The sequence below is a fragment of the Petromyzon marinus genome, chromosome 71, assembly GCF_048934315.1.
Source record: "Petromyzon marinus isolate PM22_M1 ecotype Great Lakes invasive population chromosome 71, UKy_Petmar_22M1.pri1.0, whole genome shotgun sequence".
Lineage (NCBI taxonomy): Eukaryota > Metazoa > Chordata > Hyperoartia > Petromyzontiformes > Petromyzontidae > Petromyzon > Petromyzon marinus.
In genome coordinates, this window is record NC_133737.1 from 819,873 (window position 1) to 844,360 (window position 24,488).

The window sequence follows — 24,488 nt, forward strand, 5'->3', positions numbered from 1 at the left end:
GCTGTGCCGGGAGTTCGGAATCCAGAAGGACCAAACTACGGCATACCACCCCCAGGCGAATGGGATGGTGGAGCGTACAAACCAGACCTTAGCCGGGAAGCTCAAATTTTCATAACCCACATATACAACAGGGGCCAGGGGTTTACTTTGGTCGACCCCTACGCACCTCGCTCTATCTCTCGGATGCCTCCTGTTGACCCATAAACGTGGTGGCAGGTCAGCTCACAGCGCCTTGTTGTGGCGCTTGCGCACAACTTCGTGACTAACGCTGCACGTTGTCGTTTTCATGCAGGGGGCACTGCAAACCTACGCGCCCCCTGCATGAACGATGGAGGCGCAGGAACAGACGTTCGATCGCGTTGTAATCGATCTGCGGACGGCGGTCTTCACGCACGGCCAGCTCTGTGTCGCCTCATCTCAATCCCGCGATCCCAACCAGGTGAAAGTCCCCATCGAACTGAACCTCTGGCAAGGCCATCTACTTAAAGACGAGAGAAAATTCACACAAAATATCGTTTTCAATGAATAAGCTTTTAATGAAGAAATACAATTATCTAATTCAAAACATAATACAATTCAAAGTTGTTTCATTTTCAAACTTCAAATCGGAGCATCAGGTGCTTGCGTGAATGCGTCGTTCGTGTGCAATTTTTTTCGTTAATTTCCTGGCCCAAGGCCGTAAATGGTTGTGAGGGGCGCCGCAGGCAGTCAGGCTTGCTTCAAGCATTGGTTGTGAACATCCAGACGTTAATCAGCAAGGACCATTTCTCGTCCTAATTCGACAAAATCTACGCCAACACGTAAAACTAAATTATAATTCGTGTTGTAGAGAATGTATCTCCTCTACATGTAACTTTTGTGTGGTATGCCTTCTAACTTATGAATGATCCGAGTGTGCTCCCTACTTGAAAAGACAATGAGTTGCTCCAGAGGGAGATGCTTCCTGAAAATACAAAAATACCCTTTAACCTGTATCACAAGAACAATGAGTCTCACCTGAGTTATCTGTACAGGTTACTTCCAAAACACACTTTGTCCTAACATCACTTATTCAATGTTTGACCCTTATAGACAAAATGTTACATGTACGCACACAATCAGACAAGTATTCATTCTAAATTATTGACAGGAATATTCACAAAATTGAATTACTGCAGTGAAATATACTGCATCAGGTTCACATCGCATTAACAAGAAGCTATTTTAAAAAATACGTTTAACAGTGTATGTACATCATACTATTGCGCCATTTAAAATGAGGCCATTGGATGCTGGCGTCTGGGTCAAAATTGAGCAAATTCTAAACATTACCTACTAACTACACAACCAAGATGCCACATCAACCATCACCCCTTACTGACAGGCTCTTGTCCACATGCAGGCCGGAGCAGGGCCACCACCTTGTGCCACACAGGGGCAGCTGCTACTTGGGGATGCTCTTCGAGTGTTTGAGACGAGATACGATACAAAACTCTGAATTGCCAGAGGCGATTAAGCAAGCACCATATAAATGCAATTATTAGAACATAGTGAATGCTTGGGAGCTTATTGGCTGTCGCTCCTGGTTAGAGATCTACCCAACCCACAGATCCACAAAGACTGGCCGCTCTTCCCCTGCAATTTGCACCTAGGAATTTAGTGTTCAACTTCACATTCTTGTCATTAAAGGCCTGTGACAAAGGTGCATCTATTGGAGCGACATCGTCTCTGGCTTACACATTTACCGGGTCTCCATTTGACTTTGTATTGTCTCAGAGGAAGTCCACCCACACCTCCACTTCCACAAACTGCTGGGAGTTGCCTCGCTCTGCCTCACAGTCAGAATTCTCCTCCTGCTTCACGTTGCCTCCATCGATGTGAAGGTCCGATTTTGGAGTTGAATCGTCACATTTTACCTTCACTTCTTCGCTCTTCACCATCACTTCTTCACATTTCACCACTTCATATTTCACCTCGATACCTTTAAAAGTGTCCAAGCTGGGATTTTCCTCCGGTTCTTGTTTCATGAGGGATGGGCTCATTGCGGCACTTTGACTTTCACAAGCTGATTTCCGACTCCACTCCTTGTGGATCTTCTGATGCTTGTGTGTTGTCTGGTGTACATGAAGATTTGATGAAAGTGCAAACACTATCCCGCACGGAGTGCACCTGAAGGGTTTCTCTACCGTGTGTGTTCTCTGGTGTCTTACAATCGAAGATGAATATGCAAACGCCTTCCCACACACACTGCACTTGAAGGGTTTCTCTCCCGTGTGTGTTCTCTGGTGTACATGAAGACTTTGTGAACGTGTAAATGCCTTCCCACACACACTGCACTTGAAGGGTTTCTCTCCTGTGTGTGTTCTCTGGTGTACATGACGATGTGATGAACGTGCAAACGCCTTCCCACACACACTGCACTTGAAGGGTTTATCTCCCGTGTGTGATCTCTGGTGTGTTACGAGAGCAGATGACTGTGCAAACGCCTTCCCACACACACTGCACTTGAAGGGTTTCTCTCCTGTGTGAGTTCTCTGGTGTCTTTGAAGATTTGCTGAAAGTGTAAACGTCTTCCCACATGCACTGCACTTGAAGGGTTTATATCCCGTGTGTGTTCTCTGGTGTACATGAAGATTTGGTGACTGTGAAAACGCCTTCTCACACACACTGCACTTGAAGGGTTTCTCTCCTGTGTGAGTTCTCTGGTGCCGTCTCAAACGGTCAGGACGATCCGTGCTGAATGCACACCGGTCGCATTGTCGCTTTGTTGCACCGAGCTGCGCCCAGTGCCTTTTCTCCATCAGACAAATTCTGTAGAGGAAGCGACAGAGGAAGCGTCAGCTGCAGACAGAAAAAAATTATATCCACACCATCTACACGTCAGTATCGATGTACAGAGGAATGCATACACACAGTCACACGTGACTTACATGTCTATACTTATTCATATGTTCATTTTATAGTGAAAAAGTGTCCCAAATTCATCACAAGGGCTGTTATGGCACACAATGAGAGGGCAAATGGTCATAAACGTGCCTGGAAGCCCTCGTATCTTCAAAATGAATGTTAACCCAAAACTCCGAGCACACAATTTCGGATGTCTGGCTTCAAAAGGAACATTTATGAAAGCTAAATTCAGCTGACATAGCAAAGGGTGTGGAAAATAATACTATTTGTGTTATGCATAAATGCATAAATTAATGTTAAATCGCAACTTAGAGGTGTAAAGCCAGGCACAGATGTCCTTGAATGCTGGGATGAGCAGTTCCGACTTCAGCTGCACGTGTGCTGTGATAACTTCCCGACTCCATTCTTACAAACAGTCCCAGAGGAAAACAAAAATAAACTATTGTTTTGATATAACCTCCATGCTAAATAGAGTTAATAGACTTTACTGCAAATACAAACTTGACCCTGTCACACACTGGCATGGTAAATAGTTGGTGGTGTGTCCAGACGCATGCCTGGCCACCTTCATCCTCTCAGTATTAATGCTTCCTTACTCCACCAAGTAATTAATTGAAGATCAATCAACATTGCCGAGGCTGCATGTCTCTCTCTACATGTGGTGAGATGTTAACTACCTCTCCTGGCATACAGGAAGTCGTGGGTTGGATCCCGACCCTGGCGCCTGCTGTATATTTGGAGTTTACGTGTCTCTCTCTCCCTGTGGCCGCGTGGATTTCCCTCCAGATCCCCCGGTTGTCCCCACTCCACATGCAGAGAGTGAACACCGCCACACGTCTAGAGTGAACACCGCCATGCGTCTAGAGTGAACACCGCCATGCGTCTAGAGTGAACACCGCCACACGTCTAGAGTGAACAGCGCCAAGCGTCTAGAGTGAACGAGTGAACACCGCCACACGTCTAGAGTGAACACCGCCACGCGCCCAGAGTGAACACCGCCACGCACCCAGAGTGAACACCGCCACGCGTCCAGAGTGAACACCGCCACGCGTCCAGAGTGAACACCGCCACGCGTCCAGAGTGAACACCGCCACGCTGTTGACGAGCCTCACCTTGTGTTGTGGGCAGGTCGCTTCCGAAAACAAAAGCGGTACAGCAGCTCAAGCGGGCTTGGCCTGGTAAAAAAGAACTAAATAAAAACTGCGTGAATATTTAAAAGTAAAACAAAGTGACAAAGTGGCGAACCGTGTGAAGACAAATTAAACTTAAGCGAGAGAATTGAAGCAAACGCGATCAGGCGAGGGCAGGAGGCAAGGCCCCGCGTGGCTAGGCCCCGCGCTGTAAAGTTCCAACCTGGACATCGCTTCTATGCTTGCTGCTACTCAATTGACATCCCTACGAGAGAGCGAGGCTCTACCTTGGTAAACAACCACCACCACCACAACCACCACCAACACTACAACCACCACAACCCAAACAACCACCACAACAACCACCACCACAACAACCACCACCATAACAACCACCACAATAACCACCACAACAACTACCACCAAAATAATCACCACAACAAGTAAAACAAAGTGACAAAGTGGCGAGCCGTGTGAATACAAATTAAACTTAAGCTAGAGAATTGAAGAAAACACGATCAGGCGAGGGCAGGAGGCAAGGCCCCGCGTGGCTAGGCCTCGTGCTGTAAAGTTCCAACCTGGACATCGCTTCCATGCTCGCTGCTACTCAATTGACATCCCTACGAGAGAGAGCGAGGCTCTACATCAGCAAACAACCACCACCACAACTACCACCACAACAACCACCACCAAAACAACCACCACAACAAACACCACCACAACAACCACCACCACAACCACCACCACTATTGCCAATAAACTGCAACTTGAATCACTACCTATGAGATCTTCACTTAAAACTGCTCTAGAGGAGTTGTACACCTCTAGCTGCCACTGCTACTCAGTGGCCTAAAATAAAATCAAATGTTTTGCTCCGGACGACCACTGCAAAGTATTATCTGTATTTGATTTAGTGTGCTGATCTTAAAGGTGCATTGAAAAATGTGATACTCCGACTGATGCTCCTGTTGTTTGTGGAGTGACTCATGCAGCCAGCTGTGGCTCTAGGGTTTGGCGTTACATGTTATTTATGTAGTTTATTGTAAAACATTTGGTCACAGTTCCTATGATCACTGTTATATTGCATTTATGGCTTTATTTTGGTGATTACTAAAAAAAAATTGGTTTGGCCTCGTTTTTGTTTATTGTAGTACGGAGTTAGACTGATGGCCTTAATCTAAGTTTTCTTGTTGTTTGACTTGCATCCCACTGGGATTTTTGCACACAGCGTTGGTGTACGGTGCTATTTCAGGAATATTTTTATATTTTTTCCTGGATTTTCAGTTTGCACATGCACAAAGTCACTTTAAGATGTTTCCTTGTTCATGTTTTTGCTTTTTTGTTTGTTGCAGTTGCACCCGATTCAAGAGCCGAATGGCTCACAGGGCTATACCAAATAAATGAAAACTATGAAAACTAAACCACAACCACCACCACCACAACAACCACCACCACAACTACCACAACAACCACCACCACAACAACCACCACCACAACCACCACCACAACCACCATCACAACAACCACCACAACCACCACAACAACCACCACCACAACAACCACCACCACAACAACAACCACCACAACAACCACCACAACAACCACCACAACAACCACCACCACAACAACCACCACAACAGGTAAAACAAAGTGACAAAGTGGCGAGCCGAGTGAAGACAAATTAAACTTAAGCGAGAGAATTGAAGCAAACGCGATCAGGTGAGGGCAGGAGGCAAGGCCCCGCGTGGCTAGGCCCCGTGCTGTAAATTTCCAACCTGGACATCGCTTCCATACTCGCTGCTACTCAATTGACATCCCTACGAGAAAGAGAGCGAGGCTCTACCTCGGTAAACAACAACCACCACAACAACCACCACCACCACAACAACCACCACCACAACCGCGATGAGAATTTCTCACCTCGGATTTCAGTGCACGGCGGAGCAGCAGCTTCCTGTTACTTCGTGATGTCACGCGGCAGCAGGAGTTGACATGACGTCACTTTCGGGGTTAAAAACACTCCCCTCCCACAATGAGCGGCTCTGTAACTTCAATAAATTATGTTAATGAGGCTGGTTCATATGTGGAGGGATGGGCGTGGGTGCCGAACACGTCGCAATAAACTCTAAACTCGCGATGACTTTCATGAATATATTATGTTAATGAGCCGCCAGTCACCGGGAGTAGCTTTGCCCAAATAAGGATTCTACTTGAACAGGTAAGGGAAGTGACCCAGGCAGAGGTGACGTCACGCTCAAGGGCGCAGTGGACCGAGTGGGATGAATACCTTGGTGACATGACGTCACTAGCAAGGTACACCTCCCCCTGGCGTTTCAAGCCGATGAGGTAATGCTGAGTGGTGACGTCACAGGGCGGGGTTGGAATTTAAGTTGATTTAGATTCATTTTCCCTTGCTCCCTCCCTTGATCAGAGACCCCTTAGGTGTGTGAGCTCAGCCACAACTGTGTGTGTGTGTACACTGTATGTACGTGTACACTGTGTGTGTGTACACTGTATGTGTGCACACTGTGTGTGTGTGTACACACACAGTGTGTGTACTTCTCACTGTGTGTGTACACTGTGTGTGTGTACACTCTGTGTGTACGTACACTGTGTGTGTGTACGTACACACACACAGTGTTTGCAGTGTTTGCACACAGAGTGTACACACACACTTTGTACACACACAGTGCAAACACACACAGTGTACACACACAGTGTGTGTGTGTACACACACAGTGTGTGTGTACACACTGTGGGGGGCCCAGTCATCTAAGTCAGTCGACCAATGGCATTTATTCATCAATTTATTATTTTCCAAATTTGTTTTTCTATTTACGTAACTTTACCGAAAGAACCAAGAATACGGTAGCACATTCTCTATTTATTGCAGAGATTCAAGGTTCAACACCGACAGACACACCTGGCTACCCCAGTAACATTCACCAAAATATGCACAGCCTGCTTAACGGCGGCTATAAAACATAGCGTTGTGTCATTCACAACGCGCAGGTCATTGCATATTTGTGTCACGGTCAAAATTGGGGTAATTCCAAACATTATCCAGAAACTACACAACGGAGATGGCGCGTCAATGATCGCCCCCTACCGACAGACTCATGTCCACGTGCAGGCCGGTGCAGGGCCACCTTGTGCCACACAGGGGCAGCTGCCACTTGGGGGGGGGGGGGTCCTTCGCTTGTTTGAGATGAGATTCGATACGAAACACTGAGTTGCCGAGGCAATTAGGCAAGCGACTTATGAGTGCAAATATGATGTTGGTAACGTAGTGAATGCTTGGGAGCTTCATTGTCTCTCGCTCCTGCTGACAGATGTACCCAGCCCACAGCTCCACAGATACCAGCCGTTCCTCCTGTGCAGGTTCAGCTACGTACAGTGCAAAAGAAGTTCCAGATACACACAGAGACTCACACAGAAACCCACAGATAGCATGGTTGGCTACGTATGGTGCGAAATAAGTTCAACGTACACACAGAGACTCGGAGCAAGTTTGAGTCGCGTGCAGTCCTGGGCCATGAAAGTTGAATTGGCGCATGTTGCTACTGACAGTAGTTGAATACCGTTGGAAAGATGCTGATAGAGACACACACAGAGACTGACAAGAGAAAGGTGGACAGACACAGACAAGAGGAAGACAGAAAGAAAGATACAGAGATGACAGAGACACAGTCAGCGAGAGAGAGACACAGAGGGGAACAGAGACACAGATGGACAGAGAGATGTTGAATCGAACAAACTTAACTCGCTCCATTGAAAGAGATTCCTCAATCTTTGCCCATCCCCGGAGGTCGTTCTAGTTTCTATTTATTTCATTGTGTGTGGTGTGTACGTGTAAGCAATGTGGGATATCGATGTAGACAGATATGAACAAGATCAGCAGACAAGACGTCTTTCATACTCTTTGGTTCTTTGAGTGAAGTCACGCAGGTAGAAAAAATACAATAAATCACGACGTTTCTATCGCAACACGAGCGGTCGTCCTCAGGCGAAAACACCCAGACATTGTCGCGGCAGAAGTCACGTGAGCTACGGCACGTGGCAAAGATAAGGTGACCCCCCCCCCCACACCCGTGGCTCGCCCTGCTCAGCTGAGCATTGTTTTAATGCGGTGGGCTCACGCGAAATAGATTTCTGGAAGACGAAGGTACTTTCAAAACCCACTGGCTAAACTCTTTTATATAAGTGTTGTGTCCTTAACTAACCACACGTAGACGTCTGGTTGAGGCAACGCGTTTATTATAACTCTTTTGAACTCGGCTCTACACACTACTGTACCACGAAGGTGTACGGCCCCTTCCACTTGATAGCCTACGCGAGTGACAGCCTCCCTTCTATCGCAGCCTGCACACTCCGGGCTCTGCTACCCACGGGTCCCTTAGCCCGGCGTTAAGGAAAGACTGGACGACCCGTCCCAGCCAGGGTACGGGAGATCACCTCTGGTCCGCTACAACCCGGCTCTGGCTAGAGCTCGGGGAGGGTCCCAGGGTGTCCGAGCCACCGCGGTCCGCTACAACCCGGCACTAACAAGAGCCTCGGTTGAGGGTCCCCGGGTGCTGGTCCAGTCTTCAGGTCTTCGGATGTCTTCAGGCTTGAGTTGGTGAACACTGCCCGGCCTGTCCAGAGGGCCGGGCTTTTAACCCCAGGTCGGGGTTTCCACTCCCCTCTTGACCCCCCCCTCCCAAAACCTTCTGGAAGTTCTTATCTTAATGGGCCTTAGGGACGGGTGGAGGGTCAGGGGTGTTAGTCTCCGGTCACGGGCGGGGGGGGGGGGTGCAGGGGTTTACTTTGGTCGACCCCAATGCACCTCGCTCTCTCGCTCTCTCGGCTGCCCCCTGTTGACCCATGAACGTGGTGGCAGGTCAGCTTACAGCGTCTTGTTATGGCGCTTACGCACAACTTCGTGACTAACGCTGCACGTTCCGTCGTTTTCATGCAGGGGGCGCTGCAAACCTACGCGCCCCCTGCATGAACGACGGAGGTGCAGGGACAGACGTTCAACCGCGTTGGAATCGATCTGCAGACGGTGGTCTTCTCGCACGGCCAGCTCTGTGTCGCCTCATCTCGATCCCGCGATCCCAACCAGGTGAAAGTCCGCATCGAACCGAACCCCCGGCAAGGCCATCTACTTAACGACGAGAGAAAATTCATACCAAATGTCGTTTTCAAATAAATCTTCCAGATGTAAGATGATATAAGCTTTTAATGAATAAATACAATTATCGAATTCAAAACATAATCAAATTAAAACTGTTTCATTTTAAAACTTCAAAACGGAGCATCGGGAGCTTTTTACCTACGTGACTTTAACCGCTTTCACACTCACTTCTGCTGCTGTATCTTCTCCGAATTCTAAACAGATTCTGCTTAAGGCCAGCCTATCTTTAATCTCAGAGAGGATAAGGCTACTCCGATTTGAACTCGATACTTTAGACTGGACTCTCCTACAAGCTCATTTAATGTTAACACAAAAAAATGTCACCGTCTGATTGGAATCACGTAGACAACATGACTGCTTCTGCGGAGTCACTGTCAGTCAAATGTAAAGCTAACCTGATTTCTAAATTCAACCACCTATCAAAGAAGAACCCATTCGTCATTAATCAGAGTAGCACCCCGATTTCAGACAATCTGAAAACAGTACTGGCTAGGGGACTAAATTTTGCTGTCACCCCAAAACACATACCAGTAGATGATATCATCTCTCAGGTCGATGTAGCCCTCAAAGGCGTAGGACACATCCAAGCAGACGTTGCGAGAGCTGAAATAGCCACTATTCTTAAGAATGCTAAGAAACCTATTAGTAACATCAGCTAAAATGAACGCTCTGAACTCGCGAATTTAAAAAACAGAAGTGATATAGTCATCCTCTCAGCCGATAAAGGCAACGCTACTGTTATTATGGATAAAGATTCATACAACAACAAAATCCAGAATCTGCTCAACGATGGAAGTTACTCAAAAATAAAAAATGACCCTAGCAATAGCCTAGCGATAAAAACCAACAAGATCATCACAAGTTCGACCTCCCTAATCGACCCAACTAAACGTCCCTCCCTAAAACCTTCTGCTGCAAGACCTCCTAGATTCTATGGTCTTCCCAAGATTCGTAAAAAAGGCACCCCACTACGACCCATCGTATCCACGATCAACTCCCCTATCTATAGACTAGCCTGTTTTCTGTCAGATACCTTGCTGCCTTTCACTGGCAAGACCGCCTCAGCAGTACTTAACTCAGCCCAATTGGTCTCTATGGTCAAATACGTTGTACTGTCCCCTGACGATATCCTTGTCAGCTTCGATGTGGTCTCTTTGTTCACCAAGGTCCCAGTACCTGATACCATTGAAATAATTGAAAATTTGGTCCAACATGGACTAGATCCCGACACACCTGCACTGGTTAGGCACTGCCTCAACAATACCTACTTTACTTGGAATGGCTCCTTCTACAAACAAAATGAGGGTACCCCCATCGGATCCCCCTCGTCACCAGTGATAGCCAATATTTTCATGGAGAAATTTTAATCAGACGCCATCCAGACTTCCACCCTCAGACCTTCCCTGTGGAAGAGATCTGTGGATGACACTTTCGTCATTTGGCCACATGGCCTCCCAGCTCTGAACCTTTTCCTACACCACATCAATTCCAGACATCCCGCCATCAAATTCATCATGGAAGTGGAGAAAGATGGCAAGCTACCATTCTTAGATGTTCTATTTGAGAGGAGACCTGATAGCTCATTGGGGCATTCTGTCTACAGGAAACCCACCCACACAGATTCCTACTTGAAACCTGATTCCCACCACCACCCAGCCCAAAATAATTCTCTTCAAAACTTTATACCATAGGGCTCATTTCATTTCGGACCAACACCACCTGACCAGTGAATTAAAACATGTACACCTGGCCCTCAAAAGGAATGGTTACTCTGACCGTACCATCCGCCAAGCTGTTTCTCCCTCCATACAGAAACAACCACTTGATACTCCGGTCAAAACCATCACACTACCATATGTAGCAGGCGTTACTAAAAAGATTTCCAAAATTCTAAACAAACACAAGATCCAGGTCCGGTTCAATACAGTACACAAAATTCGTGATCTGATCCCATCCGTGAAGGATGTCATTCCTGACTTACAGTACCCCGGGGTTTATAAATTGAGTTGTACCTGCGGTGAATGCTATATCGGGGAGACAAAGCGACATGTCTCTGACCGAATTCGCGAGCACAAATCAGATTTGAAACACGGCAAAACAAATTCTTCTGCCGTGGCTGATCACTGTTACAACGCTGTGGGTGATCACGATATAATTTTCTCCAATACCAAGGTTCTTTGCAAACCCACGGGTTTTTTTATCAGAGATTTGTTCACGAGGCAATTCAGATCTACAAACACAGACACAATTTCAACCGAGAAGATGTTTCAAATTAAGCAACCATTGGAAAGATGTTCTAAATCGAACTAAACATTAAACTAATTTTAATGGTACAGTATATTTTTCAAGCAGTGGTACCCCAAACTTTCGCAGCTCTTATAAATTCCCTTTTCACCCCATCAATAGGTAAACTCACCCCCCCCCGCGCCAAACGGCAAGTCCACCGGCACGTACACCACGTCTTTTCTAAAATCGGCCAATCAAATGCTAATTTTTATGCTAATTTATTTGTCAGGACACCTTGTTTGCTCGCACACAGCTTAAAGGTCCGCGGTCTGAGAGTGGTTGTGTTTCGCTCCAGCGCTGTCCTCGAGACAGCCTGGTCCCTTCGCCTGATGAAGGCCGCTTGTGTTGTGGCCGAAACGTCGTGATTTTTGTTATTTTATTTTTTACCTACGTGACTTTACCCAATAGAACCAAAGAGTATGGATCCTTGCAGTCACGAAAGCGTTCAATCTAGTATTGGGAGCTTGCGTGGAGGCCTCATTCGTGTGCAATTTTTTTCGTGACTTTCCTGGCCCCAGGCTGTAAATGGTTGAGGGGCACCGCAGGCGGTCAGGCTTGCTTCAACCCTTGGTTGTGAACATCCAGACGTTAATCAGCAAGGACCATTTCTTGTCCTAGTTCACCAACATATAAGACGTCATGCAAAATTCTAATGAGTGTTGTTGTGGAGAATGTATCTACTCGATGTGCTCTGCCTTGTAACCGAATACAAATCTGTACCAAAAATGAATTTCAAATGTTCACTTAAAATTACTTCCTTGCTATGAAGCAGATCAGCAGACACGACATCTTTCATTTATCGATCTCTCCATGAAACAAAGGAATGTTTTACACAAACTAAAACTAGCACAGCCTTCTGGGAGTGCATCATTGATTCAGTGCAAGCCACCTGTGGACTCTTATTGGTGCAAAACATCTCAAAAGCAGCCGGGCTGCTTCAACCGATAGTTTCGAACATCCAGACGTTAATCAGCAAGGAGCATTTCTAGACCTAGTTAGACAAAATCTACTTCAACACGTAATACAAAATTATAATTCGTGTTGAAGAGAATGTATCTCCTCTACGTGTAACTGATTAATGATCCGAGTGTGCTCCCTATTTCAAAGACAATGAATTGCTCCAGAGGCAGACGCTTCCTGAAAACACAAAAATACCCTTTGACTTGTATCACAAGAACAATGAGCCTCACCTGAGTTATGTGTACAGGTTACTTCCAAAACACACACTTTGTCCTAACATCACTTAATCAATGTTTGACCCTTAGACAAAATATTACATGTACGCACACAATCAGACAAGTATTAATTCAAATGATTGAGTCATTTTAACAAAATTTTATTACTGCACTGAAATATATTGTATCAGGTTACATCATATTAACAAGAAGATATTTAAAAAAAATACGCACCGTCTGCTTAACAGTGTATGTACAACATACTATTGCGCCATTAAAAACGAGTAGGCCATTGCATGCTGGCATCTGGGTCAAAATTGATCAAATTCTAAACATTACCTACAAACTCCACAACCAAGATGCCACATCAATAATCGCCCCCTACTGACAGGCTCTTGTCCACATGCAGGCTGGTGCAGGGCCACCACCTTGTGCCACACAGGGGCAGCTGCTACTTGGGGGTGCTCTTCCAGTGTTTGAGACGAGATACGATACAAAACTCCGAATTGCCAGAGGCGATTAAGCAAGCACCATCTAAATGCAATTATGATAACATACTCAACGCTTGGGAGTTTATTGGTTCTCGCTCCTGGTTAGAGATCTACCCAACCCACAGGTCCACAAAGACTGGCCGCTCTTACCCTGCAGGTTGAACCTAGGAATTGAGTGTTCAACTTCACATTCTTGTCATTAAAGGCCTGTGACAAAGGTCCATTTATTGGAGCAAAATCTTCTCAAACTTACACATCTACCGGGACTCCATTTGACTTTGTATTGTCTCGGAGGAAGTCCACCCACACCTCCACTTCCACAAACTGCTGGGAGTTGCCTCGCTCTGCCTCACAGTCAGAATTCTCCTCCTGCTTCACGTTGCCTCCATCGATGTGAAGGTCCGATTTTGGAGTTGAAACTTCATCTTCACATTTGACTTTCACTTCTTCGCTCTTCACCATCACTTCTTCACGTTTCACCTTCACCTCTTCATATTTCACCTCGATACCTTTAAAAGTGTCCAAGCTGGGATTTTCTTCCGGTTGTTTCATGAGGGATGGACTCATTACGGCACTTTGACTTTCACAAGCTGATTTCAGACTCCATCCCTTGTGGATCATCTGATGCTTGTGCGTTCTCTGGTGTTTTTGAAGATTTGATGACTGTGCAAACGCCTTCCCACACACACTGCACTTGAAGGGTTTCTCTCCCGTGTGTGTTCTCTGGTGTGTTACAAGAGTAGATGAATCTGAAAACACCTTCCCACACACACTGCACTTGAAGGGTTTATCTCCCGTGTGTATTCTCTGGTGTGTTACAAGAGTAGATGACTGCGAAAATGCCTTCCCGCACACACTGCACTTGAAGGGTTTCTCTCCCGTGTGTGTTCTCTGGTGTTTTTGAAGAGTAGAGAACTGTGCAAACGACATCCCACACACACTGCACTTGAAGGGTTTCTCTCCCGTGTGAGTTCTCTGGTGCAAGTTCAAATGGTCAGTACGATCCGTGCTGTATGCACACCGGTCGCATTGATGCCTTTTTGCACAGAGCTGCACCGAGTGCCTTTGCTCCATCAGACAAATTCTGCAAAGGAAGCGACAGCTGCAGAGAGAAAAAAAGAATATCCCCACCATCTACACGTCAATATCGAGGCACAGAGGAATGCATATATACAGTCAAACATGACTTACATGTCTATACTTATTCATTTCTTCATGTTATAGTGAAAAAGTGCCCCAAATTCATCACATGGGCTGTTATGGCACACAATTAGAAGGCAAATGTTCATAAACATGCCTGGAAGCCCTAATATCTTCAAAATGAATGTAAACCCAAAACTCCGAGCACACAATTTCGGCTGTCTGGCTTCAAAAGGAATATTTATGAAAGCTTAATTCAGCTGACATAGCAAAGGGTGTTGAAAATAATACTATTTGTGTTATGCAGAAATGCATAAATTAATGTTCAATCGCAACTTCGAGGTGTGAAGTCAGGCACAGATGTCCTTGAATGCTGTGATGAACAGTTCCGACTTCAGCTGCACGTGTGCTGTGATAACTTCCTGACTACATTCTTACAAAGATTGCAGAGGAAAACAAAAATAAACTGTTCCGTGCTCAATAGAGTTAATAGACTTTACTGCAAATACAATCTTGACCCTGTCACACACTCAGAGGTGGAGCCAGGATTTTTAGGTAGGGGGGGCAACCCCGTTCAGCAATGAAAAAATATAGTTGTTAGTAAGGAGTTGTTAGTAAGGAGTTGTTAGTAAGGAGTGTTAGTAAGTAAGGAGTTGTTAGTTAGGAGTTGTTAGTAAGTAGTTCTAAGTAAGGAGTTGTTAGTAAGGAGTTGTTAGTAATTATGGAGTTGTTAGTAAGTATGGAGTTGTTAGTAAGTAAGGAGTTGTTAGTAAGTAAGGACTTGTCCTATGCTTTTTATTCGACGCGTGTGATAGGCATCGCGCTCGCTGAAGGTGTTTGCCATCAGGGAAGTCGTGTACTGTATACGCAACTGCGCACAATTCTGTGAGTCGCTTGTAACTGCTTTGCCATTAATTATTGCCAATTATGGAATCGGACTCTTGTCCTCTCATAGCGTCCCTGGCACGTAATAATATGCCACACGGTGGCAGTGGGGGGGTCGCAAAATGCTGATTTATCTATATTTATAAAAGGGAAATTTGTCAATTTGTGTCTGTTTGAAATGTTCAGCATACTTCCCGACATGCAACAAACTTGAAATTTGGCATGTGGGTAGCTTCCAGACTGGACACAATGCACAAAGTATTAAAATAGCCGTCATATCTGAGAAGTCACCCTATGCGGCAGCGTTGCGCAGTGTGCCTGCGGACGTCATGCATCCCCCCTCCCAACACTCCGCGAAGGCCGTGTTTTAATCCAAGACAAGAATCAAAGTCCCGGGCGAAGCCGGGTAGTAAAGCTTGTCTATATATAAAAGCGAAATGTGTGGATATGTGTGTGTGTGTCTGTTCGAAATGTTTAGCATACTTCCCAACATGAAACACAGTTGAATTTTGGCATGTGGGTAGGTTCCATACTGTACACAATGTAAAAAGAATAAAAATAGACTTTTATATTTGGGGGGGGGGGGCCATGAAGTTTGTGGCGTCAACCCGCAACACACCTGAGTTAAGCGCTCTGCAATGCTTACCTCTACCATATGGCTCTTCGCACGCCGTACTTCTAGAGCTGTTCACAGCGTGCCGGGAGATTTTAGGCGGCGCTTTGCTCCTGGCCGATGAAGCCATTGGTTTCTCGGAGTTTCAATACATATCCGTGCGAAGAACGGGTACAACGGCTATCTTTAATATAAAGCAGAAATTATGCCTGTTTGTGTGAAGCAAAACTCTCCAACGCTGAGCTCTGGCGTCATGAAATTTGCACAGCTTATGCTGTCTGGAATTTCTAGTGAACGTGACTATTTTCAGCTTGCCACGTCACTCCCTTCCCGAGTTGCCAAAGTCGATATTACGTATAAGTGGGTTAAGGCCAAATTTCCTTCAGCGAAAAACATCCGATTTAGTTAAATTGATTTTTGTCAGCTTTTTTCTATCTTGCAAGCATCAATTTTTTTCATGGTTTTTCAGTGAAATAAGGGAATATGAAATTAATCCAAGACAATAATCCAAGTCCCGGGCGAAGCCGGGTAGGGAAGCTAGTTACTAATAAACCCCTAATTTCGATCGGATCGTTGGGGGGGCACGTGCCACCCTACCCCCACTGGCTCCACCACTGTCACGCACTGGCATGGTTTACAGGTGGTGGTGTGTCCAGACCCAAGCCTGGCCACCTTCACATGCTCAGCATTAATGCTTCCTCACTGCAACAAGTAATGCACTGAGGATCAATCAACACAGCCGAGGCTGCGTCTCCCTCTCTCTCTCCCTGTGGTCGCGTTGATTTCCCTCCCGATCCCCCGGTTTCTCCTCCACATGTATAGAGTGAACACCGCCACGCGTCCAGAGTGAACACCGCCACGCGTCTAGAGTGAACACCGCCACGCGTCCAGAGTGAACGCCGCCACGCGCCCAGAGTGAACACCGCCACGCGTCCAGAGTGAACGCCGCCACGCGTCCAGAGTGAACACCGCCACGCGTCTAGAGTGAACACCGCCACGTGTCCAGAGTGAACACCACCACACATCTAGAGTGAACACCGCCATGCGTCTAGAGTGAACACCGCCACGCGTCTAGAGTGAACACCGCCACGCGTCTAGAGTGAACACCGCCACGCGTACAGAGTGAACACCACCACACATCTAGAGTGAACACCGCCATGCGTCTAGAGTGAACACCGCCACGCGTCTAGAGTGAACACCGCCACGCGTCTAGAGTGAACACCGCCATGCTGTTGACGAGCCTCACCTTGTGTTGTGGGCAGGTCGCTTCCGAAAACAAAAGCGGTACAGCAGCTCAAGCGGGCTTGGCCTGGTAAAAAATAATGAAATAAAAACTGCGTGAATATTTAAAAGTAAAACAAAGTGACAAAGAGGCGAGCCGAGTGAAGACAAATTAAACTTAAGCGAGAGAATTGAAGCAAACGCGATCAGGCGAGGGCAAGAGGCAAGGCCACGCGTGGCTAGGCCCCGTGCTGTAAAGTTTCAACCTGGACATCGCTTCCATGCTCGCTGCTACTCAATTGACATCCCTACGAGAGAGAGCGAGGCTCTACCTCGGTAAACAACAACAACCACCACCACAACAACCACCACAACAACCACCACAACAACCACCACAACAACAACAACAACCACAACAACAACCACAACAACCACCACCACCACAACCGCGATGAGAATTTCTCACCTCGAATTTCAGTGCACGGGCGGAGCAGCAGCTTCCTGTTATCTCGTGACGTCACGCGGCAGCAGGAGGTGACATGACGTCACTTGTGGGGAACGCTAACAATAGGCGGCTCCGTACGTGACATAATTTAGGTGAATAAATTATGTTAATGTAACCAGCCCATATGTAGAGGGATGGGGCGTGGGTGCTGAACCCGTCGCGACAGCTTTCACGAAATAATTATGTTAATGAGCCGCCAGTCACTGGGCGTGGCCTTGCCCAAGTATGGATTCTACTTGAACAGAAAACGGCAGCGACCCAGGCAGAGGTGACGTCACACTCAAGGGCGCCTTGGACCGGGTGGGATGAATACCTTCGTGACATGACGTCACTAACGAGGTACACCTCCCCCTGGCGTTTCACGCCGATGAGGTAATGCTGAGTGGTGACGTCACAGAGCGGGGTTGGCGTTTAAGTTGATTTAGATTCATTTTCCCTTGCTCCTTCCCTTGATCAGAGACCCCTTGGGTGTGTGAGCTCAGCAACAACTGTGTGTGTGTACACTGTGTGTGTGTGTACACTGTGTGTGTGTACACACTGTGGGGGGCCCAGTCATCTAAGTCAGTCGACCAATGGCATTTATTCATCAATTTATTATTTTCCAAATTTGTTTTTCTATTTACGTAACTTTACCGAAAGAACCAAGAATACAGTAGCATAATAAAGGTTCTTGGGTTAGATCGCGTTTATTTATAAATGTGTCGCAACCCTCCACCACCCGACACGGCCAATCAGCAAAAAGTGTCACGTTGACAAAGACAAATAATTCACTACTTCAGCCCACCGGTGTGTTGAAGAGCTAATCCACATTTACAGTTTGAGTACGACGTTTCGCTGGTAAATACTTCCAGCATCATCGGGCAATTCGCCAGAATGGTAAAGCCCTCGCTTGCTCCCGGTTTTATATAGGGCAGCAGGGTGACGTCATCACTTAACTCATCAGGTGCAGTGATTAGAGGCGGAGGGGGGGGGGTGTAATGTAATTATATAATCGATTAGTAATCAGTCATTGGTTATGATTAGTAATGAGTTGTAGATTAGTAATTCTTTAAATCAAAATGTAATGTGTATTATTTAATAATACGCTTCCAGGCCGCACTAAGCCGGTAGCTGTCAGAGCGATTAAAGTTATTCTTGTTCCTCTCAATTTCAATGGATTCTCTAATTAGTCTTTGCCAGTAATAATTAGTTTTACACACCACTGCAACATTGTCAAAATCAATTGAGTGTCCTTGTTGACAAGCATGTTCTGCCACTGCCGACAGTTGTGTTTGAGATAATTTAATATTTCTCTGATGTTCTTTTAGTCTTACGCTGATGTTACGTCCCGTCTGCCCAATGTAGCAGCTGCCACATGAACAATTAATCCGATATACACCTTCTGTTGATAGTTTAGGTAATGCGTCTTTAGTGCAAGATACTAGTTTTTGAATTTTGTGTACTGTAACAAATCTTACTGTAATGTTTTGCTTTTGCAAAACACGGGCTAATTTGTCAGTTACTCCTGAGATATATGGAATTTTTATTGTTTTAACAATCTGGTCGCTTTCAGTAGTATTGCTTTGCGATCGTGATTTGGCATTCAGTGCTCTGTTAATTTGAGCATTATTGTAGCCATTCTGTCGTAGTGCGTCTTTAACGTGTTTAATCTCTCTCACTAGACTCTCACCATCTGACACTGTTTTCGCCCGATGTACGAGCGTCTTGATAAGAGAGGATTTTTGAGCTGGATGATGATGTGATTCTGCATTCAGATAGGCATCAGTGTGCGTTTGCTTTCTGTAAACGCTGTGTGTTATTTTACCGTTTAGGCCATGTCCAAGCAAAATATCTAGGAATGGGAGTGTGTTATTCACCTCCATTTCCATGGTGAACTGGATGGCCGGGTTTTGTGCATTGAGATGATTTAGAAAATCATTAAGTGTATCTTTACCATGTGGCCAGACAACCAAAGTGTCATCCACATACCTAAACCAAAAGGATGGTTTTAATGTGCTCGAGGCAAGTGCTCTTATTTCAAAGTTTTCCATGTACAAATTTGCTATAGCAGGGGATAAAGGAAAACCCATTGCTGCTCCTTCCTTTTGTTTAAATAAATCCCCTCTCCATAAGAAGTAAGTGTTATTTAAACAATGGCCAGCAAGTTTCGGAATATCTTTTTGTAAACCGGTATTCTTTACTAGTGTATCAAGTAATTTAAGCGATTCGTCCACTGGAACCTTAGTGAATAGAGAAATCACATCAAAACTTACCAGAATATCATCAGCAGTAAGTTTAATATCTTTAATCACATTCACAAGATGTTCTGAATTTTTTATGAATGAAGATGTCTTACCGATGTAGGGCTGTATTTGTTTGGTTATATATTTTGCTAATTGATATGTGGCAGAGCCAATTGTACTGACTATGGGTCGTAATGGGATGCCGATTTTATGGATCTTTGGTAGCCCATAGAGTCTAGGTGGTTTTGAGGCCCTTGGCTTAATTAGGTATTGCTCATTTTTAGGGATTAATGAATTTGCAATTATTGCAGTGGTCTTACGTTCTAAAGTATTAGTGGGATCTCGTTTAATTTTAATGTAGGTACTTTCCTCTAGTAAATTTCTAATTTTATTATCATAATCGGCTCGTGACATCACTACAGTAGTGCGGCCTTTATCAGCTGCTAGGATTTGGATATCCTTATTTACACGCAGCTCTCTTAAGGCTTTTGCCTCGTTAGAGCTAATATTTACTTTTGGAACTTTGCTATTCTCAATTATTTTAGCAACCTCATGTCTAGTCATCTCTGCCTCATTATGTGGAAGGAGTCTAACTGCTGATTCTACCTCAGCAATTATCTCATCCACTGGAATTGTGCGTGGGGTAACGGCAAAGTTAAGGCCTTTAGAAAGGATAGAGACCATGTCACCGGTTAATACAGTGTTGGTCAAGTTCAGTACAGTTTTGTTTTTACATTTTTGGTTTTCAGTAGGGATTTGTTTATTATGTAGTCTAGAAAATTTATTAATTTGGTTAGTTTTTGTTAGTTTAAACACATTATCAGCCGATTGTTGTGTTATGTTGTCGATTATATTCCAATAATGCATAGATACACTATTGCTTATATCTAAGTGTAACTGCTTTAGCGATTCCGAAATGTAAGATAATTCACTCCTATTGTGCTGTATTCTCTCTATTAATAATAATTCGCTAGCTTTGTGTAGTATTTGGTTAGCTTTAGAAGACTTTATGTGATGTGTTATTTTAACTGCGTTTGGTATTACCTTTGAATCTCTGCACCTTTTGAGGAACGCCAGTGAAGATATCAATTTCATCCGCTTAATGCGAAGCTTCTCCAATTTTCTGGTTTTAAGAAAAGTATCCTCCCCATAGAGGTTAGTCAGTTTAACACGTAGGCTTTCGCGACCAATATTATTCATAATAAAGGTTCTTGGGTTAGATCGCGTTTATTTATAAATGTGTCGCAACCCTCCACCACCCGACACGGCCAATCAGCAAAAAGTGTCACGTTGACAAAGACAAATAATTCACTACTTCAGCCCACCGGTGTGTTGAAGAGCTAATCCACATTTACAGTTTGAGTACGACGTTTCGCTGGTAAATACTTCCAGCATCATCGGGCAATTCGCCAGAATGGTAAAGCCCTCGCTTGCTCCCGGTTTTATATAGGGCAGCAGGGTGACGTCATCACTTAACTCATCAGGTGCAGTGATTAGAGGCGGAGGGGGGGGGGGTGTAATGTAATTATATAATCGATTAGTAATCAGTCATTGGTTATGATTAGTAATGAGTTGTAGATTAGTAATTCTTTAAATCAAAATGTAATGTGTATTATTTAATAATACGCTTCCAGGCCGCACTAAGCCGGTAGCTGTCAGAGCGATTAAAGTTATTCTTGTTCCTCTCAATTTCAATGGATTCTCTAATTAGTCTTTGCCAGTAATAATTAGTTTTACACACCACTGCAACATTGTCAAAATCAATTGAGTGTCCTTGTTGACAAGCATGTTCTGCCACTGCCGACAGTTGTGTTAATTGTTCATGTGGCAGCTGCTACATTGGGCAGACGGGACGTAACATCAGCGTAAGACTAAAAGAACATCAGAGAAATATTAAATTATCTCAAACACAACTGTCGGCAGTGGCAGAACATGCTTGTCAACAAGGACACTCAATTGATTTTGACAATGTTGCAGTGGTGTGTAAAACTAATTATTACTGGCAAAGACTAATTAGAGAATCCATTGAAATTGAGAGGAACAAGAATAACTTTAATCGCTCTGACAGCTACCGGCTTAGTGCGGCCTGGAAGCGTATTATTAAATAATACACATTACATTTTGATTTAAAGAATTACTAATCTACAACTCATTACTAATCATAACCAATGACTGATTACTAATCGATTATATAATTACATTACACCCCCCCCCCCTCCGCCTCTAATCACTGCACCTGATGAGTTAAGTGATGACGTCACCCTGCTGCCCTATATAAAACCGGGAGCAAGCGAGGGCTTTACCATTCTGGCGAATTGCCCGATGATGCTGGAAGTATTTACCAGCGAAACGTCGTACTCAAACTGTAAATGTGGATTAGCTCTTCAACACACCGGTGGGCTGAAGTAGTGAATTATTTGTCTTTGTCAACGTGACACTTTTTGCTGATTGGCCGTGTCGGGTGGTGGAGGGTTGCGACACATTTATAAATAAACGCGATCTAACCCAAGAACCTTTATTATGAATAATATTGGTCGCGAAAGCCTACGTGTTAAACTGAATACAGTAGCACATTCTCTATTTATTGCAGAGATTCAAGGTTCAACACCGACAGACACACCTGGCTACCCCAGTAACATTCACCAAAATATGCACAGTCTGCTTAACGGCGGCTATAAAACATAGCGTTGTGTCATTCACAACGCGCAGGTCATTGCATATTTGTGTCACGGTCAAAATTGGGGTAATTCCAAACATTATCCAGAAACTACACAACGGAGATGACGCTTCAATGATCGCCCCCTACCGACAGACTCATGTCCACGTGCAGGCCGGTGCAGGGCCACCTTGTGCCACACAGGGGCAGCTGCCACTGGGGGGGGGGGGGGGGGGGGTCCTTCGATTGTTTGAGATGAGATTCGATACGAAACACCGAGTTGCCGAGGCAATTAGGCAAGCGATTTATGAGTGCAAATATGATGTTGGTAACGTAGTGAATGCTTGGGAGCTTCATTGTCTCTCGCTCCTGCTGACAGATGTACCCAGCCCACAGCTCCACAGATACCAGCCGCTCCTCCTGTGCAGGTTCGGCTATGTACGGTGCAAAAGAAGTTCCAGATACACACAGAGACTCACAGAGACCCACAGATAGCATGGTTGGCTACGTATGGTGCGAAACAAGTTCAACGTACACACAGAGAGTCGGAGCAAGTTTGAGTCGCGTGCAGTCGTGGGCCATGAAAGTTGAATGGGCTTATGTTGCTACTGACAGTAGTTGAATACGGTTGGAAAGACGCTGATAGAGACACACAGAGAGACTGACAATAGAGAGGTGGACAGAAACAGACAAGAGGAAGACAGAAAGATACAGAGACGACAGAGACACAGTCAGCGAGAGAGACACAAAGAGGGGAACAGAGACACAGACGGATAGAGAGATGTTGAATCGAACACACTTAACTCGCTCCATTGAGATTCCTCCATCTTTGCCCATCCCTGGAAGTAAGTCGTTCTAGTTTCTATTTACTTCATTGCATGTGGTGTGTACGTGTAAGCAATGTGAGATATCGATGTACACAGATATGAACAAGATCAGCAGACAAGACGTCTTTCATAGTCTTTGGTTCTTTCAGTAAAGTCACGTAGGTCGAAAAAATTAAATAATAAAAAATAAATCACGACGTTTCGATCGCAACACGAGCGGTCGTCCTCAGGCTAAAACATCCAGACATTGTCGCGGCAGAAGTCACGTGAGCTATGGCACGTGACAAAGATAAGGTGACCCCCCCCCCGTGGCTCGCCCCGCTCAGCTGAGCATTGTTTTAATGTGGTGGGCTCACGCGAAATTGATTTCTGTAAAACGAAGGTACTTTGATAACCCACTAGCTATTCTCTTTTATATACGCGTTGTGTCCTTAACTAACCACACGGAGACGTCTGGTTGAGGCAACGCGTTTATTATTACAACTCTTTTGAACTCGGCTCTACACACTACTGTAACACGAAGGGGTACGGCCCCTTCCACCCGATAGCCTCCAGGAGTGACAGCCTCCCTTCTATCGCAGCCTGCACACTCCGGGCTCTGCTACCCACAGGTCCGTTAGCCCGGCGTTAAGGGAAGACTGGACGACCCGTCCCAGCCAGGGTACGGGAGCTCACCTCTGGTCCGCTACAACTCGGCTCTAACAAGAGCCTCGGTTGAGGGTCCCTGGGTGCTGGTCCAGTCTTCAGGTCTTCGGATGTCTTCAGGCTTGAGTTGGTGAACACTGCCCGGCCGGTCCAGGGGGCCGGGCTTTTAACCCCAGGTCGGGGTCACCCCTCCCCTCCTGAACCACCAACCCCCCCTCCCAGAACCTTCTGGAAGGTCTTATCTTAAGGGGCCTTAGAGACGTGTGGGGGGTCAAGGGTGTTATTCCCGGGTCACGGGGGGGGGGCGGGGGTTTACTTTGGTCGACCCGTACACACCTCACTCTCTCTCTCGGCTGCCCCCTGTTGACCCGTGAACGTGGTGGCAGGTCAGCTTACAGCGCCTTGTTGTGGCGCTTACGCACAACTTCGTGACTAACGCTGCACGTTCCGTCATATTCATGCAGGGGGCGCTGCAAACCTACGCGTCCCCTGCATGAACGACGGAGGCGCAGGGACAGACGTTCGATCGCATTGGAATCAATTTGCGGACGGCGGTCTTCTCGCACGGCCAGCTCTGTGTCGCCTCATCTGGATCCCGCGATCCCAACCAGGTGAAAGTTCGCATCGAAC

The 24,488-nt window shown here is 45.8% G+C and overlaps 2 protein-coding genes across 2 annotated transcripts in view; both read right to left on the reverse strand.

The window, feature by feature from the left end:
* Positions 1–512: 512 nt before the first annotated feature.
* LOC142906869 (uncharacterized) lies at positions 513–6,030 on the reverse strand. The gene is made up of 3 exons (XM_076055578.1): positions 5,937–6,030; positions 3,999–4,061; positions 513–2,790 (listed from the first exon to the last, which is right to left on the reverse strand). Exon 3 carries the CDS (start codon positions 2,778–2,780, stop codon positions 1,752–1,754), a length of 1,029 nt encoding a protein of 342 aa, XP_075911693.1. The 5' UTR covers positions 2,781–2,790; positions 3,999–4,061; positions 5,937–6,030; the 3' UTR covers positions 513–1,751.
* Positions 6,031–11,486: 5,456 nt separating this feature from the next.
* Positions 11,487–24,488, reverse strand: part of LOC142906878 (uncharacterized) — a 57,529-nt gene continuing 44,527 nt past the window's right edge. Inside the window, exons 2-3 of the mRNA XM_076055598.1 lie at positions 17,029–17,091; positions 11,487–14,246 (exon numbers count right to left, since the gene is read on the reverse strand). Of these exons, the coding sequence (XP_075911713.1) occupies positions 13,394–14,218 (825 nt within the window). The 5' untranslated portion in view covers positions 14,219–14,246; positions 17,029–17,091 and the 3' untranslated portion in view covers positions 11,487–13,393. The remainder of the gene's footprint in view (positions 14,247–17,028; positions 17,092–24,488) is intronic.